We start from the raw sequence: 17,674 nt of genomic DNA, 5'->3' as shown, positions 1-17,674 counted from the left end.
GTCTTTAATAAAAAAAATCAAAAAAAACAAATCGCAATTCCTAAACAAAACCCAAACTCGCGGCAAAATCCTGAGGAAACTGTGCATTAGACATTAGACAAACAATAATAATAATAATAATAATATAATAATAAATAATAATGTAACACAATTTTTGTTCCTGGGTAGTAAGTGTTATTTCCTAATTGCTTATGCCTCAAAAGTATAGAAAATCGCTATTATTCCCCACAAACTTTGCTTTTGTGACCAGGACAGTGATATTTCAAAATATCACTATTTACAGTATAATCGTAAATCTCGAAAAACTACTCACTTCTAAATCTTTTGTAATCATCTTTGTATTACTTTAATATAAATCCATGTTAATTTGGATTCATATGTTGACTTTATGTGAACGAAAAGACACACATTTGCCCGTTTTCTCATTGGAAATAGTGATATTTTGAAATATCACTGTCCTGGTCACAAAAGCAAAGTCTGTGGGGAATAATAGCCATTTTCTATACTTTTGAGGCAAAAGCAATTAGGAAATAACACTTACTACCCAGGAACAAAAAAAAAAAAAAAAAAAAAAAAAAAGTGTTACACGGTGATAATAATAATAATAATAATAATAATAATAATAATAATAATAATAATAATAATAATAATTTACTGAAACGATAAACAAGAAACGAATCGGCTGCCACAACATTACTTTACCGCATACAGAACACCGGATATCAACTTTCTATTTAAAAAAACAAACAAAACAGATATGATATATTTTTAAAATGAAATATGCAATTTAAAATCGATTTGATTTAGTTAAACGAAGCTTCGGTTACAACAGAGGGAAAAAAAAAAATGCTTGAAAATTCAACCCTTAATCGCAGCACAGAGAGATCGTTTCAGTCGGGTATCAATTTCGTATCCTGGACTGAAGAAAGAACATCTTTGACAGCAGCTTTCTAAGCAGTTCTCGAAAGAAGAAAATATACGATCTTTAATTAAATATTTCATTGCAGTAATAACACCGGGGAATCCGCAGCGTACCTGGGGTTGTAGCGCAAGGCACGTCTCCATTCTCTCTCTCTCTGTCTCTCTGTCTCTCTCTGTCTCTCGTCTGTTTCAAATGATATCCGCGTTTGACATTCTTGCTATATAGCCCACACCAACAGGAAAGTCCCTGAAGCGAAGCCAACTGTCGTTATAATCAGCAATTCTGCATTTCAGGGTGCTTTCGCACGACATTATTGCACTGTGACAATGTTGCGCCCGTGGTAATTAAAATGCATAGTCTAATTAAAAACTTCACCAGACCTCTTTGTGCTTTACAGTGCTTCACTGTGCTTTACCAGACCTCTCTGTGCTTTACAATGCTTCCCTATGATTTACCAGACCTCTCTGTGCTTTACAATGCTTCCCTATGCTTTACCAGACCTCTCTGTGCTTTACAATGCTTCCCTGTGCTTTACCAGACCTCTCTGTGCTTTACAATGCTTCCCTGTGCTTTACCAGACCTCTCTGTGCTTTACAATGCTTCCCTATGCTTTACCAGACCTCTCTGTGCTTTACAATGCTTCCCTATGCGTTACCAGACCTCTCTGTGCTTTACAATGCTTCCCTATGCTTTACCAGACCTCTCTGTGCTTTACAATGCTCCCCTATGCTTTACCAGACCTCTCTGTGCTTTACAATGCTTCCCTGTGCTTTACCAGACCTCTCTGTGCTTTACAATGCTTCCCTATGCTTTACCAGACCTCTCTGTGCTTTACAATGCTTCCCTATGCTTTACCAGACCTCTCTGTGCTTTACAATGCTTCCCTATGCTTTACCAGACCTCTCTGTGCTTTACAATGCTTCCCTATGCTTTACCAGACCTCTCTGTGCTTTACAATGCTTCCCTATGCTTTACCAGACCTCTCTGTGCTTTACAAGGCTTCCCTGTGCTTTACCAGACCTCTCTGTGCTTTACAATGCTTCCCTATGCTTTACCAGACCTCTCTGTGCTTTACAATGCTTCCCTATGCTTTACCAGACTTCTCTAAAGTTAATAAGAGGTGAGAGAATGGATTTGAAAGGCTTGGCTGGTTTTGCATTCAGAATACCTGCAGACTGCTGACCAGGCTAATAAGAGGGAAGAGATTCTTAACCCTCCTGTTAGGTTTCATGTGTACAAATAAAATGTTTCGGGTCACCGTGACCCCTGGCGTTTATCTACGTGAATCTGTGCGCAGAAATAAAAAAAACTTTTTCAATGTGTTATTATTATTATTATTATTATATTTGTATTATTATTTCTGGAAATGGCTGCACCTGTCTGGAGATATTTATAAACAAAACACTATAGCTACATGGCAGAGCCTCATTTTCTCTGTCAGTATTGCAACAGCATCTCACTGGTAAAGACACTCCAGAATGAGGAGCTCCCAGGCTGGCAGTCAAAGAAGTTTTATCACAGCTCCTGGACTAAAAGAGCAGAAAAGAGTCAAACCTTTACAAATAAAAACAGTTAATCAATTTAAGGCTGTTTTAAATCCGGTCAATATGATCCAAAACAGAACAGCTGTACCTAAATTCTGAACATAGCAGGACGGTTAAGAAGCTTTTGAAATGCATTTACAAACACATCTTGTTTACCAGTCCAGGGCAGGCGTGCGAATCAGCTTGGATTGATCTCTAACGAAAGCCTGTGCTTATCAGCGTGGAAATTATTATTAGTTTTCATAGATGTGTTGCTTTCCTTGAAGTGGGGAGGGGGGGACGAGGGGGGGGGGGGGGGGGGGGGGCTGATGTTTCGTCGTACAGGTAGTCAGAACCCCCCCCTGTCGGGGTTAGGGAAAGCCGCAGGTAAGGGGTTAAGCTCCCGAAGGGTGTTTTACCTGGAGCTGGTAAACCACAACAGGGCAGTTTGGTGTTTTCCGATTCCCCCGTTCGTTGCTGACTGTCCCTGGTGCTATTGAAAGGGGGAATACACTGGCCTCTGTTGATGGTGTGCTGGGAAATTCCGGGTGTGCATGTGGTGAGGTGGCCCCCCCCCTCCCTGGGGGGAGAGATGTATAGTCACCTGACTTTCAAGAAATCAGACACCGCTGCCAAACGGCAAAGTGCTTTCACTTTCAACAAAGGCTACAAGAAGCGAACACCGAGAGACTCTCCGCTAGGGGGCTCTTATTCAGTCTCTGTCCGAGTCTGTGTGTCTGTCTCAGTCTGCGCGCGCGTGTGTGTGTGTGTGTGTGTGTGTGTGCGTGTGTGTGATCACGATGGATGAAAAAGCAGATGACTTGTAAGAGATCGGTCGAGGTGGCCGAGCGACAAAGAGCTTCTCCTTCAACATCCTGCTGTGGTTACCACTGCAAACTTCATTCGAATGTTATATATAATATTATATACACACACATTGTTTACTCAGACGACTCTAACCAAGCACGTTCCTCACAGGTTCTACAGAGAGAGTCTCGTTCCTGCTGACAGAACAGGGAGTTCCAGCCAGCTTCCAGATTCGTTACACACAATAAACACGCAGCTTTATCAACCACGCACAACTTTATTAAGAAAACGCACACAGATCTGACCGAGTCCCTTATCAGATGAACAAGCCGCGGGGTTCGGGGTCTCTGACTGAAGAAGATTCATTTCCACGACTCCCTCCTGGAACACTTCAATGGAACACTTGCAATAAAAAGAATCACCTCTCCTTGTCTTTCTCTGTTGTTGATAATATAATGAGAGAGACGCGCTACATGTAAACATGACAGAGAGACTAAGAGACAGACAAAGAGAAGAAAAAGACTTGAGACAAGAGACATAGACAGAGGGAACGAGAGAGTCGCCAACCCAACTGAAAAACCATCTCCCGGGAATGGAATGGTTCCGTCGTCTCCTAGCAACACCTGGGGGGTGGGGGGTCAGTCCGCGTGCTCCGGCGCGCCGGTCTTAGCCTTCCCCGGCACTCTGGGCCGGCCGCTCCCGGGTTCCGCTTTGTTCTTGTTTTTCTGGAGGAGGGCGAGGGTGTCTCGTTTTTCGATCCGTCGCAGCTGCTTCCTCTTCATGCGTTTCATCTTGGCCGGGTTTCGGATCTAGGAGGGAAAAAGGAACGCACGCCATGTGCAAAAATTAAACACCTTTTAAACCAAATCGCTCTCGTTCCCATCCCCTCCCCCACGCGGCTTACTGAGAACCTTGCTGTGCTCCAGAGACTACAGACCACTGCAGAACACTGAATCCACTGTTTACACACCCTTAGTAACGAACGAAGGTCCTGCGCGAGTCTCATCACGGTCGGACGAGTGCTGCTCCAGACAGGCAGATATAAACACGAACCGCCACCAAACAGAACCACACTCACCACTTGAACAATTTCCGACTTCCTTTCATTCTCTTGCTTTCTTTTGAGATTCTCCTCCCTTCGTTTTCTCTTGTCCTGGTAGAAAAGGAAGAACAGGGAGAGTGGATTTCATGGCTGACTTCTGTTACTGTCTAGCTGTCTTTGGCTGGCAGGCCTGTCACTCAACAGGGGGGAAGAAGCTGGTTGGTTAGTGACAGAAAAGAAGTCTGAAGAGTCCTCATATCACATAAACACACACAGTGTCTATATACTGTAGATCTCACACACACACAATTAGTGCAACATTGTTCTGCGGCACGAATTTCAATTCAACTTAAACGCTGACATTATTGAAGAGCCCCCTGGTGGCCAAGCTGTGCATTACAGCGACTTTAAAAATATACTTGAAATGTAATCGATTTTAACAAATAAACTGGAAAGGGCATTGCAATTAAAGACAGGAAATGACCCTGAAACCCTGTTTCTAAACCTATTATTATTATTAGAGTCATTTAGCAGACACTTTTATTCAAAGCGACTCACAGAGACTAGGAGGGTGAACTCTGCATCATCAACAACCGCTGCTGCTGCAGAGTCTCTTCCAATAGGACCTCGTTTGTTTGGCGTCTCATCCGAAGGACGGAGCACAAGGAGGTTCAGTGACTTGCTCAGGGTCTCTCACACACACACAGTGAGTCAGGGGCTGCTGCAGAGCCTCTTCCAATAGGACCTCGTTTGTTTGGCGTCTCATGCGAAGGACGGCGCACAAGGAGGTTCAGTGACTCGCTCAGGGTCTCTCACACACACACAGTGAGTCAGGGGCTGCTGCAGAGTCTCTTCCAATAGGACCTCGTTTGCTTGGCGTCTCATGCGAAGGACGGCGCACAAGGAGGTTCAGTGACTCGCTCAGGGTCTCTCGCACACACACAGTGAGTCAGTGTGAGCCGGGTGATTTGAACCTCCTGGTACCACACCCCTTTCCTCTAAGCGCTGGGACCAGCCAGCCCCCTCTTACCTCCTTCTCTTTGGCCTTGTCTTCCTTCAGCTGATTGGCTAAATCCTTGGTCAGTTTCTTCTCCTCCTTTGCCTTCATTTTTTTCTCCCAGGAAGTTTTCAGCGGCTTGTCGCTGACCATGTTCGAAAACCTGACAAACGACATCCGCGTTAACGTTTTCAACACTGCGCAGGTAATCTTACAACACAAAACATATTCTCATTTATATATCTATCTATACATCTCTATCTACATGTCTTTCTATTTCTCTCTCTCGCTCCATATACAGAACTATAGATCTACAGAACTACAGCGATGGTCAAAACCATTACATCAACCTATAGAAATCTGACTCCTATTGCACAGCAGTGTGATCCAGTCCAGGTTTCACTACCAGCTTGATCAGCCCCAGTGTGTCTAGGGAACAAGCTCAGGTGTGTCTGATTATTAAACTCCTAGTGAAAGCAGGACTGGATCACACTGCTGTGCAGCGGGAGTCTGATTATTAAACTCCTAGTGAAAGCAGGACTGGATCACACTGCTGTGCAGCGGGAGTCTGATTATTAAACTCCCAGTGAAAGCAGGACTGGATCACACTGCTGTGCAGCGGGAGTCTGATTATTAAACTCCTAGTGAAAGCAGGACTGGATCACACTGCTGTGCAGCGGGAGTCTGATTATTAAACTCCTAGTGAAAGCAGGACCGGATCACACTGCTGTGCAGCGGGAGTCTGATTATTAAACTCCTAGTGAAAGCAGGACTGGATCACACTGCTGTGCAGCGGGAGTCTGATTATTAAACTCCTAGTGAAAGCAGGACTGGATCACACTGCTGTGCAGCGGGAGTCTCATTCCCAGCCCTACATGCTGCAGGCAACGCGAACCACGTTCCTCACCCTCAGCTAGTCTAGTGATGCAGCCGAGGCGTTCCTAGCGTAAGCACGTCTCATGTTATCGTGTATCTGAAGAACCGCTTATCCGATCGTGACAAAACTTGGTATCAAAATTATCTAGCTTCAGTTATCGAGTATATCAGGTATGTGTGTGTGTGTGTGTTTTATTTTAAAATTACCTTTTTTTGTGACGCTCTTTCCAGATTCTTCCAGATTTGGGTTTCCCTAACGGAACCAACAGTAGCCGGTTCGGTTCGGATCCAGTCGGGCGTTTACCGTCCAACTTTATTCTCTTGGCTGGCACGCCGCTGACGTTCTCTTTCTCACTCGTCACGCCTTGTCCGGGACCATGCACCTCGCCGGTGTCAGTACCCGCTGTCGGTTCGGGGGTTGGCTCGGCTGCCTCGTTATTAATATTAATATTAGCATCGCTTGTTGGAGGAGGGTCCTGGCTAGCTTTCGTCACGGATAAGTCCGTTTGTGGCGACTTTATTTCGCTCACTTTGATCTTTCTCAAATCCGTTTTTAGCCCCTCGGTAGCATCTACCGTCTCTGCTGGCCGAATCGTCCCGTTTGAACCCGACTCCTCTTCGGTTTCAATAACCGGTTCCGCTCCGCCAGCAGCAGTCTCAAAAACGTGCACCGATTTTCGGCTGCGTGTTTTACTGGCGGTGGGAGTTTGCCCCGGTTCCGGCACCGTGACCCGGCTGCGGCGGGCAGTCCTGCTTCGGGTCGCTGTTCCCTCCGGCTCCAGTCCCAGCTCGGCTCCCGTGGGCGGTTCCGATGTCTGCGGAGGCTCCAGTTCGGGTTTGGTTCTTTGACTGCGCCGCGGCATTGCTGTGGACGGTGAGATGATTTTAATGCAAAATTCTTTAAGCAAAAAGCAAAGTTTGCGTGCGACGGAAACCTGCTGCAAAAACACGCACACGCGTGGATATCACCAGAGGGGGAGGAGAGAGATCCCCAGCTCGCACTTTACACGCGTCTCTGACCATAGACATCCATGCATCTGAAAACAAGCGTCGCGTTGCTTTGCTGTGCTCCCACAACTCTCGCGTTCAATGCGCGTTTGCGCCGCCTGTCGGGCTGGAGTTCAATCACACCCCACCGCACCCCACCCCAGAAATACTTTTCCAAACGAGCCTTTTTCTATATTCTTAAAAAACAAATAATAATAATAATAATAATAATAATAATAATAATAATCTCCCCCTCCCCGCCTCTGAAGTGGGTTGGGCTTCTTTTGGGCTTCTTTTAGGCTTGTTCGGGCTTTGTTTGGGCTTGTTTTGGGCTTCTTGGCAGCGACTACAAAACCCAGAAAGCCCTGCGAGCACGTTTTGTCCCCGACGTCACGTAACGTCTTTGGAAGAGGTCTGCAAGCGGAAACAAAAGGGTGCGAAATAATAATTTTTTAAAAGAATCTAATCTTTACAATAGGTATTGTCGCTTCAATTCGATATGTAGTGGTTATTATTATTAATTATTTCAGTCACTATGGTGATAAGACAGAACAACACAGTGAAATGAAGTAGCCGTAAACTTACTGAAACGAGCCTCGGGTGAATTTGCATTAAAAGATCCGCCATGCAGAACAGTAATCCTGTTTATTTTATATCAGTGCAAATTGTAAATACACGCGACTGGTGCTCCTGCAGGGTCGCGCCGATTTAAAATAATTGCAAACGCGCATCGGCAGAAACAGAGACCGATATAACACGTCCCAGTCCAAGCAGGGTGCGAGTCACCGTCAGATCTGACTACCGTAACAGGACAACTAATAACCATGCATTTCTACCTTAGAAACTGTAGAGCGAGCTTTGAGCCCCGTGGCTAAGAGAACAAACCTTCGACCCTTTGAGCACAGCCCTTGGATTGGTGAAGTATGTCTTTAATCGTTGTTCATTTTTGCCAGACCCCTGCTTTATCCCAGAGGACTCGCACAGGTGTCACAGGGCAGCACAGACAGGGTTACAATGCAGGCTTCATATTTAAACACAGTGCAGTTTACAGTAAGCGCTGATAATAATAACACTGCTAGAATACAATATGAACTAGGATGCTGTGTATAATAATAACACTGCTAGAATACAATATGAACTAGGATGCTGTGTATAATAATAACACTGCTAGAATCCAATATGAACTAGGATGCCGTGTATAATAATAACACTGCTAGAATACAATATGAACTAGGATGCTGTGTATAATAATAACACTGCTAGAATACAATATGAACTAGGATGCTGTGTATAATAATAACACTGCTAGAATACAATATGAACTAGGATGCTGTGTATAATAATAACACTGCTAGAATACAATATGAACTAGGATGCTGTGTATAATAATAACACTGCTAGAATACAATATGAACTAGGATGCTGTGTATAATAATAACACTGCTAGAATCCAATATGAACTAGGATGCTGTGTATAATAATAACACTGCTAGAATACAATATGAACTAGGATGCTGTGTATAATAATAACACTGCTAGAATCCAATATGAACTAGGATGCCGTGTATAATAATAACACTGCTAGAATACAATATGAACTAGGATGCTGTGTATAATAATAACACTGCTAGAATACAATATGAACTAGGATGCCGTGTATAATAATAACACTGCTAGAATACAATATGAACTAGGATGCTGTGTATAATAATAACACTGCTAGAATACAATATGAACTAGGATGCTGTGTATAATAATAACACTGCTAGAATCCAATATGAACTAGGATGCCGTGTATAATAATAACACTGCTAGAATACAATATGAACTAGGATGCTGTGTATAATAATAACACTGCTAGAATACAATATGAACTAGGATGCTGTGTATAATAATAACACTGCTAGAATACAATATGAACTAGGATGCTGTGTATAATAATAACACTGCTAGAATACAATATGAACTAGGATGCTGTGTATAATAATAACACTGCTAGAATCCAATATGAACTAGGATGCTGTGTATAATAATAACACTGCTAGAATACAATATGAACTAGGAGGCCGTGTATAATAATAACACTGCTAGAATCCAATATGAACTAGGATGCTGTGTATAATAATAACACTGCTAGAATACAATATGAACTAGGATGCTGTGTATAATAATAACACTGCTAGAATACAATATGAACTAGGATGCCGTGTATAATAATAACACTGCTAGAATCCAATATGAACTAGGATGCTGTGTATAATAATAACACTGCTAGAATCCAATATGAACTAGGATGCCGTGTATAATAATAACACTGCTAGAATAGAACATGAACTAGGAGGCTACAAGTTAGCATCACAGCGAGTTATATCTACAGTGACAGATTAGCAGTGCAATAGTGCTGGATAGCGCGTCAGCTGAGGATCCAGTGACTAGGCGCTGAGGTCAGGCGAGTCCAGCGCAGACCAGGAGGGGGCGATCAAGAGATCTACCAGCGCAGACTGAACAGGGAGGGGTTGAGAGACGAAGCGGTTCTCTGGTAGCATCTTGGAGGGGAGGGGGGGGGTAGATCCAGTATGCCAATTCAAGATTTTTTTTTTTTTTTTGACAGGCTCCACTCCCGTCTGCCAGCCCGCCAGCCTGATTGCCCCTTTCTCGATCCGCCCCGGTTTTGGCGATGGATAACCGCTTCGTCACGGCCCTGGTGATCGCCTCGGTCCTCAGCCTCCTCTCCGCGGTGTACCTCTGCGCGGCCATCGGCACTGACTCCTGGTATGAGTACCACAGCCAGCCAGCAGGGGCCGACAACGGCACGACGGACTTCGGCCAGATGAAGGAGGACTTCCTGGAGGGCGAGTTTGATGAGAAGGCCTACAGCGACACGCTCTTCAAGATGAACGGCACGCTGGGATTGTGGAAGCGGTGCATAGTGGTTTCCAGCGACTTGTACTGGTATCGCTCTCCAGGTCAGTGGAAAGAAATTCAACGGCAATAGTTTCCACTAGAAGTCTCTCTCAGCGTCTTCAGTGTAAATTCAGTGGCAGACGTTTCCACTAGAAGTCTTTCTCTGTGTAATTGTTGGACCCCGTTCTCGTTTCAGATCCGAAGATGGTGACTCGCTGCGTGAGCTTCTCTCTCCAGAACCAGTTCGCCCCAAAGTACCAGGAACCGGGAAACCACAACAGCGGAGAGGACTTGATCAGAACCTGTGAGTCGATGAATCTGCACGGCCGTTGGGGAGCTATTCATGTGAATCGCGATCTTTCTTTGCACCGGTCATCGTATGGTAACAGAAGCTTGCATTGCCGCTCGTTGCGTGATCACCAAGTAGTTTTTGAATGAAGAACACGTGTGCGTGTGCGTGTGCGTGTGTGTGTGTGTGCGTGCGTGTGTTAAACACTGACGATACCTGGCGGAGCACCGATCCCGCTGTCACGAAACTTGGCATCGACGTTCTTTAGCAGTTCAGTAGACCGGATTCTGGGGGCACGGGGCGGTGTCTGTCTCTCTCTCTCTCTCTGTCTGCCTCTTCCTCCCTTGATGTCCTGTGTGTTTCACAGATTTGTGGCGATGTCAGTTCCTGCTCCCGTTCGTCAGCCTGGGGCTCATGCTTTTCGGGGCGCTCATCGCGATGTGTGCCTGCGCCTGTCGTAGCATGTACCCCACCATGGGGACCGGGGTCTTGCACCTCCTTTCAGGTAAGAACCCTAGAACCCTCCCAGGCTTCCAGAGGCAGGGTGAAGGCAGAAATGAGAGGCTGGCGATTCTGTGCGCTGTCTGTCGCTTCAAATTAGCTTGGAAAAGGACGATACGATGAGTTTTTCTTGAAAGAAATATTTGCTTTGATCCCCATGTACACTGGGGGCAGTGTGTGTCCGACCAGGCTGCCTCACTCACAATGTTTTTTGTGTGTGTGTGTGTGTGTGTGGTTTTTATTTTGTTACCCCCCCCCCCCCCTTGTAGGGCTCTGCACTCTGGGGGCGATCGGGTGCTTTGTGGCTGGGGTCCAGCTGCTGCACGAACGCTTGGAGCTCCCGGACGGGGCTCCGCGGGGGGAGTACGGCTGGTCTTTCTGGCTGGCCGCGGTGTCTGCCCCCCTGCAGTTCATGGCGGCCTCGCTGTTCATCTGGGCATCCCGCTCCAGCCGAAAGGAGTACTCGCGGATACAGGCCTACAGGGTCGCCTGAGAGACAGCGGAACGAGAACCTAGAACCGGAACATCTCTGGAACCCTGGAACCCCCCCCCCACATCCGTCCGTCCTTCAGTCTCGCGGTAGTGTGATGCCGGAGAGATTCGCCTCTCGAATTTGTGCTCTGAAGTGAGTCGCTGTGATTGAAGTGTGAACCAGCTTTTTAGAATTAGGGCAATACCACAGAAGAGCTGAGAATCACTATGTAAAATTATTATTATTATTATTATTATTATTATTATTACATATATTGTGTATCGTGAACCGTCTATAACAAGAAACCCAGAGCCACTCTTGAATGAAGTAACTTTATTACACTTAAAAAATAAATAAGAAAATAAAAAGTAAACAAGTACCACTCTACAAAAAGGTTAGTGTATTCGGAGCAGTCTAGAACAGGAATCCTAGGGTCAATCTAGAACCACAGAACTTTATCACAATTACAACAACAAAAAAAAAAAAACAAGTACCACTCTATATAAAATGACCATGTGTCCAGAACACTCTGGAACAGGAAACCTAGGTCCACTCTAGAACCACAGAACATTATTATTACACATGAGGGGGACGGGGACTAACCACTCTGTAAAAGTTGTGTCCAGCACTGTCTAGTGCACAAAACTCGGGGGGCTGACCTAGAACTAAAACACACTTAAATTTTAGTACATCTCCACTCTAGAACCCAGAACAAGAGCCCATATAACCTAGAACATGTGAGATTTTTTTTTTAAAAAAAAACAACTTGGGGAAACTAGAACCATTCTAGAACCCGAAGCCTAGAACCACTTTGTAAACATTTCTTGAACCTAGAACCTACTTCTATTAATTATGGTCATGGCAGCAGAAATTGGTCAGCTCAGCCAGCAGTAGCTGTGTTTTTTTGAAGTGCCACTGTATCATACTCTCAAGTTGAGTATTTTGTTGTATCGTCTCAAAATTGTGTTTTAAAGGAAGTCACCATTTTGATGTTTATTTTTATAGGTATAAATCGCTGGGCAGTGTCATGTACTTGAAAGAGAGGAGGTTTAAATGAAGGTTTTGTTTGATTTTTGGGGGTGGGATGTGACCACTTCTAATAAGATTTTTTTGCATGGTTCGTTCTGTGTTCCGATTCTCATTGTGATTCGTGTGTTTTAAACTGCTTTTGCAATTGTCTTAAGTAGAGACAACCTCGCATCTCATTTGAATTGTTACCAAGAGCCTGTGTTTGAAATCGTTCAGACTTGTATTGTTTTGCTCCCACCTTGAGTTTTTACTCTGAATCCTGCCTTTACCAGGCTGTGAGCCATTCTGGAGAATCCTAACAGCCAGACAGCCCTGCGATTTCCATTCAAATCATGTGACAGATTTAAATTGCTTTACATTTATATTGAATATCTAAGAGAAAGGGGGCTCCCTCCAGTCCAGGGCAGGCTTGAGGCACGGAGACTGAACTGCTCCCTCCCTCCCTCGCCCCCCCTAAGAGAAAGGGGGCTCCCTTCAGTCCAGGGCAGGCTTGCTCCTTCACCAATTCCTCACAAAATTAAACTCAGTAATACTGTAATTGAATATACAATGGTGGTTATAGATCTTATTTTAATGCAACAACAACAACAAAAAATTATATTTAACTTTTTTTTTTTGTGAAATGACATTTCTTTTTTGCTGTGTTTAAAATGATGCAGATAACGTATTTTAAAAAAAAATATATTATTATTATTTCTTCTGTTTGTTTTCATTACCAAATAAAACGACAATATAATGTGTTCGGTGCCACGGTGTTTTGGGTTAAATTTCTCTCTCCTTTCTAAACCCCCCTAACCCTAACCCTAACCCTAACCCCCCCCCCCCCCCCCCCTCCCCCCCTCGGGGGGAGAAAACATTTTCAAATGTTGTAAAAGTTTACAAACAAGAGAAGCTCTCACGATTCTCTGGGTGAAAAAGTGCCACCTGTTTTCCGAATGCCCCTTTATCTTCTCTCCATTTGCGACCCCTGGTCCTTGTTTCTTTATTCAGGTCCCCCTGGGCCGACATTACCAATACCTTATAGGATTGTGAATGCTTTTAGTTACTGGGAATAACAGATTCTAGTGGAAACGCCTGTCTAATTCAGATCAAACTTGGTACACATTTTATTAAGGTTGACACTGTGAGGGATAAACGGAGGCGTGGCTCTATCTGAACACCCCGTCTGTTTTTTTTGCGTCGCAATTAAAATAACATTTAGAAACCAAAAGAGAAACGTGGGACGATTCACTTAAGAACTACAACTCCCAGAAGCATTGCGGCGCGGCTGGTTTGCGCCTCCAAGTCCCAGAGGCCTTTGCTGACAAACGTAAACGTGAGAGAGAGAAGGAAGGAAGGTAAACAAAGGCATGGGGTGTTACAACAATGAATTAAAAAACAAAAATTACGTGAATAGCAATCTCCGTTTTATTTTTTAAAAAAGTGCTTTCATTCTTCGAGTTTACTGTCTCGTGTATTTATTTTTGCTGCCGTTTAAATAATAATAATAATAATAATAATAATAATAATAATAATAATAATAAAAAGTTTCATTTATTATCACAGAAGAATTGCACAGCTTAATAAAATGTTTTGTTTTTTGTGTGCGTTATTTTTTCATGGCACAAATTCGATTGCCGCTGTCAAGCATTGTAAAGCACAGAGAGGTCTGGTAAAGCACAGGGAAGCATTGTAAAGCACAGAGAGGTGTGGTAAAGCATAGTGAAGCATTGTAAAGCACAGAGAGGTCTGGTAAAGCATAGGGAAGCATTGTAAAGCACAGAGAGGTCTGGTAAAGCATAGGGAAGCATTGTAAAGCACAGAGAGGTCTGGTAAAGCATAGGGAAGCATTGTAAAGCACAGAGAGGTCTGGTAAAGCACAGGGAAGCATTGTAAAGCACAGAGAGGTCTGGTAAAGCATAGGGAAGCATTGTAAAGCACAGAGAGGTCTGGTAAAGCATAGGGAAGCATTGTAAAGCACAGAGAGGTCTGGTAAAGCATAGGGAAGCATTGTAAACCACAGAGGGGTCTGGTAAAGCACAGGGAAGCATTGTAAAGCACAGAGGGTCTGGTAACGCATAGGGAAGCATTGTAAAGCACAGAGAGGTCTGGTAAAGCACAGGGAAGCATTGTAAAGCACAGAGAGGTCTGGTAAAGCTTAGGGAAGCATTGTAAAGCACAGAGAGGTGTGGTAAAGCACAGGGAAGCATTGTTTCACTAGGAGTTTAATAATAAGACACACCTGAGCTTGTTACCTAGACACACTGAGACTGATCAAGCTGGTAGTAAAACCTGGACTGGGTGATGCTGCTGTGCAATAGGAGTCTGATTCCCAGCCCTGCAATGTAAGTCCAGTCCTGTCTAGTGATATTAAACAGCAGTTACAATGTAATTCCAGTCCAGTCTAATCCTCTCTCTTTTTCCTCTTTGTAAAGATGGCATTCGTCTCGATGAAAGAGACGGAGCCCGAACCGGAACCCACGACTGTGAAGCCGGGAGACGCCGAAGAGATCCGGGTTACGACAAGCGAAGAGGAGACTGCCCTCTCTGCCCTCGCCACCCGCCGCTGCCCCGAATGCGGGCGGACCTTCGCCCACTCTGGGCACCTCCAAACCCACCGCCGCACCCACACGGGCGAGAAACCCTATCGCTGCAGCGAGTGTGGGAAGGTTTTCAGCCAGTTGGGCAACCTCAAAGAACACTGGAGAATTCACACTGGGGAGACTCCATACCAGTGCCCGGACTGCGAGAAGAGCTTCACCCACTACGGAAGCCTACGAACCCACCGCCGCGTCCACACGGGGGAGAAACCGTACGCCTGCAGCGCATGTGGGAAAAGCTTCGGACAGCTGGAGCACCTCCGCACCCACGGCCGCGTCCACTCGGGAGAGAAGCCATTCCTCTGCTCCGACTGCGGGAAGAGTTTCAGCCAGGGGGAGCATCTGAAGAAGCACAGGCGCACCCACACTGGGGAGAAGCCCTTCCAGTGCTCCCACTGCGGGCTGAGCTTCAGCCAGCTGGAGAACCTGAGGAAGCATCAGCCCACCCACACTGGGGAGAAGCCCTTCCAGTGCAGTGAGTGTGGGAAGTGTTTCACGCGGGCCGGCACCCTGAGCCAGCACTGGAGACTTCACACAGGGGAGAAGCCATATCGCTGTGCTCGCTGCGGAGAAGGGTTCACCTTCTCCAACCAGCTCAGAGCGCATTGCTGCCAACGGGAAACTACTGCCACCCACTAGAGGGATCATGTGTTTTTTTTATGGTGGTCCAGCTGTTAGAGACAGGGTCTTGTTACCAGGAGGTTCAAATCCAGGCTCAGCCCCTGACTCACTGTGTGTGTGTGAGAGACCGTGAGCAAGTCACTGAACCTCCTTGTGCTCCGTCCTTCGCATGAGACGCCAAACAAACGAGGTCCTATTGGAAGAGACTCTGCAGCAGCCCCTGACTCAATGTGTGTGTGTGAGAGACCCTGAGCAAGTCACTGAATCTCCTTCAAACAAAAGTCTTCATGTGCTTAAATGTTAATTTGATCCCATCTTATTCTTCTCTATCTGATTTAAGTATGCAGCTTTAATAAAATAATTTGCAAACCAATAAAGAATGCTGTTTGGGTCTTTAAATCTTGACTGCAAGAAAATCTCACGGTGGTGATCCCCTGCTGGCAATCTAGCACGTACAGGCATCACATGACGAGGGAGAGAGGGGGGCTGGGGCCTTCTTCAGCACAAGCCGCTGATGTCACAAACAGGAGTGGGCCGGTTCCAAAGATGCTGTATTTGCAATTCAATATGTTAACAAGGGAACATTATTCAGCAGCTTTCACTGGACTCTATGAAGCTGAGCTTCATAGAGTCCAGTCACCCCCTCTATATAGAATAGAGCTGCTGAGGGAATTGCAATAATGTTCCCTTGTTAACATATTGAATTCAGCTTCATAGAGTCCCTGCTGAATAATGTTCCCTTGTTAACATATTGAATTGCACCCCCTCTATATAGAATGAACTCCCTCAATGAACTCCCTTATCATATTGAATTTCATAGAATGTCCAGTCCAGTGAAAGCTGCTGAATAATGTTCCCTTGTTAACATATTGAATTGCACCCCCTCTATATAGAATGAACTCCCTCAGCTTCATAGAGTCCAGTGAAAGCTGCTGAATAATGTTCCCTTGTTAACATATTGAATTGCACCCCCTCTATATAGAATGAACTCCCTCAGCTTCATAGAGTCCAGTGAAAGCTGCTGAATAATGTTCCCTTGTTAACATATTGAATTGCACCCCCTCTATATAGAATGAACTCCCTCAGCTTCATAGAGTCCAGTGAAAGCTGCTGAATAATGTTCCCTTGTTAACATATTGAATTGCACCCCCTCTATATAGAATGAACTCCCTCAGCTTCATAGAGTCCAGTGAAAGCTGCTGAATAATGTTCCCTTGTTAACATATTGAATTGCACCCCCTCTATATAGAATGAACTCCCTCAGCTTCATAGAGTCCAGTGAAAGCTGCTGAATAATGTTCCCTTGTTATCATATTGAATTCCACCCCCTCTATATAGAATGAACTCCCTCAGCTTCATAGAGTCCAATGAAAGCTGCTGAATAATGTTCCCTTGTTAACATATTGAATTGCACCCCCTCTATATAGAATGAACTCCCTCAGCTTCATAGAGTCCAGTGAAAGCTGCTGAATAATGTTCCCTTGTTATCATATTGAATTGCACCCCCTCTATATAGAATGAACTCCCTCAGCTTCATAGAGTCCTGTGAAAGCTGCTGAATGATGTTCCCTTGTTAACATATTGAATTGCACCCCCTCTATATAGAATGAACTCCCTCAGCTTCATAGAGTCCAGTGAAAGCTGCTGAATAATGTTCCCTTGTTAACATATTGAATTGCACCCCCTCTATATAGAATGAACTCCCTCAGCTTCATAGAGTCCAGTGAAAGCTGCTGAATAATGTTCCCTTGTTAACATATTGAATTGCACCCCCTCTAACATTGCTGGAGTTCCCACAGGTTGTATTTCTATAGATTCCGTTGTTCTGGGTTTACCTGTTTGTCTTTCCGAACTAATGCTGCATTTTATGTTATGGTTATCATAGATTTCCATGAAACGAATAGTGTAAATGCACACACCTTGGTATTTCTTAAAAATTAACAGAGCAAATGTTTGCCTGATCGCTGGCTGTCATGCTGCATTGAGGAACCCTGTACTCGCCATCTCTTCATGCATAACAGATCAGAAATCTATTTCTGCTAAAGAGCTCTCCATTCGGCACAAGAAGGAGGCGTTTCACCTGTCTGTTTTTACATCTATTGATTTTTTTTGTTTAAATTTAAAT

At 44.7% G+C, this 17,674-nt stretch overlaps 3 protein-coding genes across 4 annotated transcripts; 2 read left to right on the top strand and 1 right to left on the bottom strand.

The window, feature by feature from the left end:
• Nucleotides 1–3,509: 3,509 nt before the first annotated feature.
• ccdc86 (coiled-coil domain containing 86) lies at nucleotides 3,510–7,197 on the bottom strand. Its single transcript, XM_041232514.1, has 4 exons — nucleotides 6,375–7,197; nucleotides 5,325–5,454; nucleotides 4,331–4,405; nucleotides 3,510–4,061 (listed from the first exon to the last, which is right to left on the bottom strand). Exons 1-4 carry the CDS (start codon nucleotides 7,028–7,030, stop codon nucleotides 3,891–3,893), a joined length of 1,032 nt encoding a protein of 343 aa, XP_041088448.1. The 5' UTR covers nucleotides 7,031–7,197; the 3' UTR covers nucleotides 3,510–3,890.
• Nucleotides 7,198–7,503: 306 nt separating this feature from the next.
• On the top strand, nucleotides 7,504–11,674 carry LOC121302503 (claudin domain-containing protein 1-like). Of its 2 annotated transcripts, none has more exons than XM_041232516.1 (5): nucleotides 7,504–7,588; nucleotides 9,766–10,120; nucleotides 10,255–10,362; nucleotides 10,715–10,852; nucleotides 11,118–11,674. In XM_041232516.1, exons 2-5 carry the CDS (start codon nucleotides 9,832–9,834, stop codon nucleotides 11,339–11,341), a joined length of 759 nt encoding a protein of 252 aa, XP_041088450.1. In that variant the 5' UTR covers nucleotides 7,504–7,588; nucleotides 9,766–9,831; the 3' UTR covers nucleotides 11,342–11,674. The 2 variants fall into 2 exon arrangements, with proteins under 2 accessions (XP_041088450.1, XP_041088451.1); XM_041232517.1 differs by lacking the exon at nucleotides 7,504–7,588 and adding an exon at nucleotides 7,996–8,075.
• Nucleotides 11,675–13,622: 1,948 nt separating this feature from the next.
• On the top strand, nucleotides 13,623–15,689 carry LOC121302502 (gastrula zinc finger protein XlCGF7.1-like). The gene is made up of 2 exons (XM_041232515.1): nucleotides 13,623–13,686; nucleotides 14,764–15,689. The coding sequence occupies exon 2, from the start codon at nucleotides 14,764–14,766 to the stop codon at nucleotides 15,565–15,567; it is 804 nt and encodes a 267-aa protein (XP_041088449.1). The 5' UTR covers nucleotides 13,623–13,686; the 3' UTR covers nucleotides 15,568–15,689.
• The last annotated feature ends 1,985 nt before the right edge of the window (nucleotides 15,690–17,674 follow it).

This window comes from Polyodon spathula, chromosome 29 (genome assembly GCF_017654505.1).
Source record: "Polyodon spathula isolate WHYD16114869_AA chromosome 29, ASM1765450v1, whole genome shotgun sequence".
Lineage (NCBI taxonomy): Eukaryota > Metazoa > Chordata > Actinopteri > Acipenseriformes > Polyodontidae > Polyodon > Polyodon spathula.
Note: the sequence above shows the minus strand (reverse complement) of the source record. Positions and strands in the feature narration are given on the sequence as shown.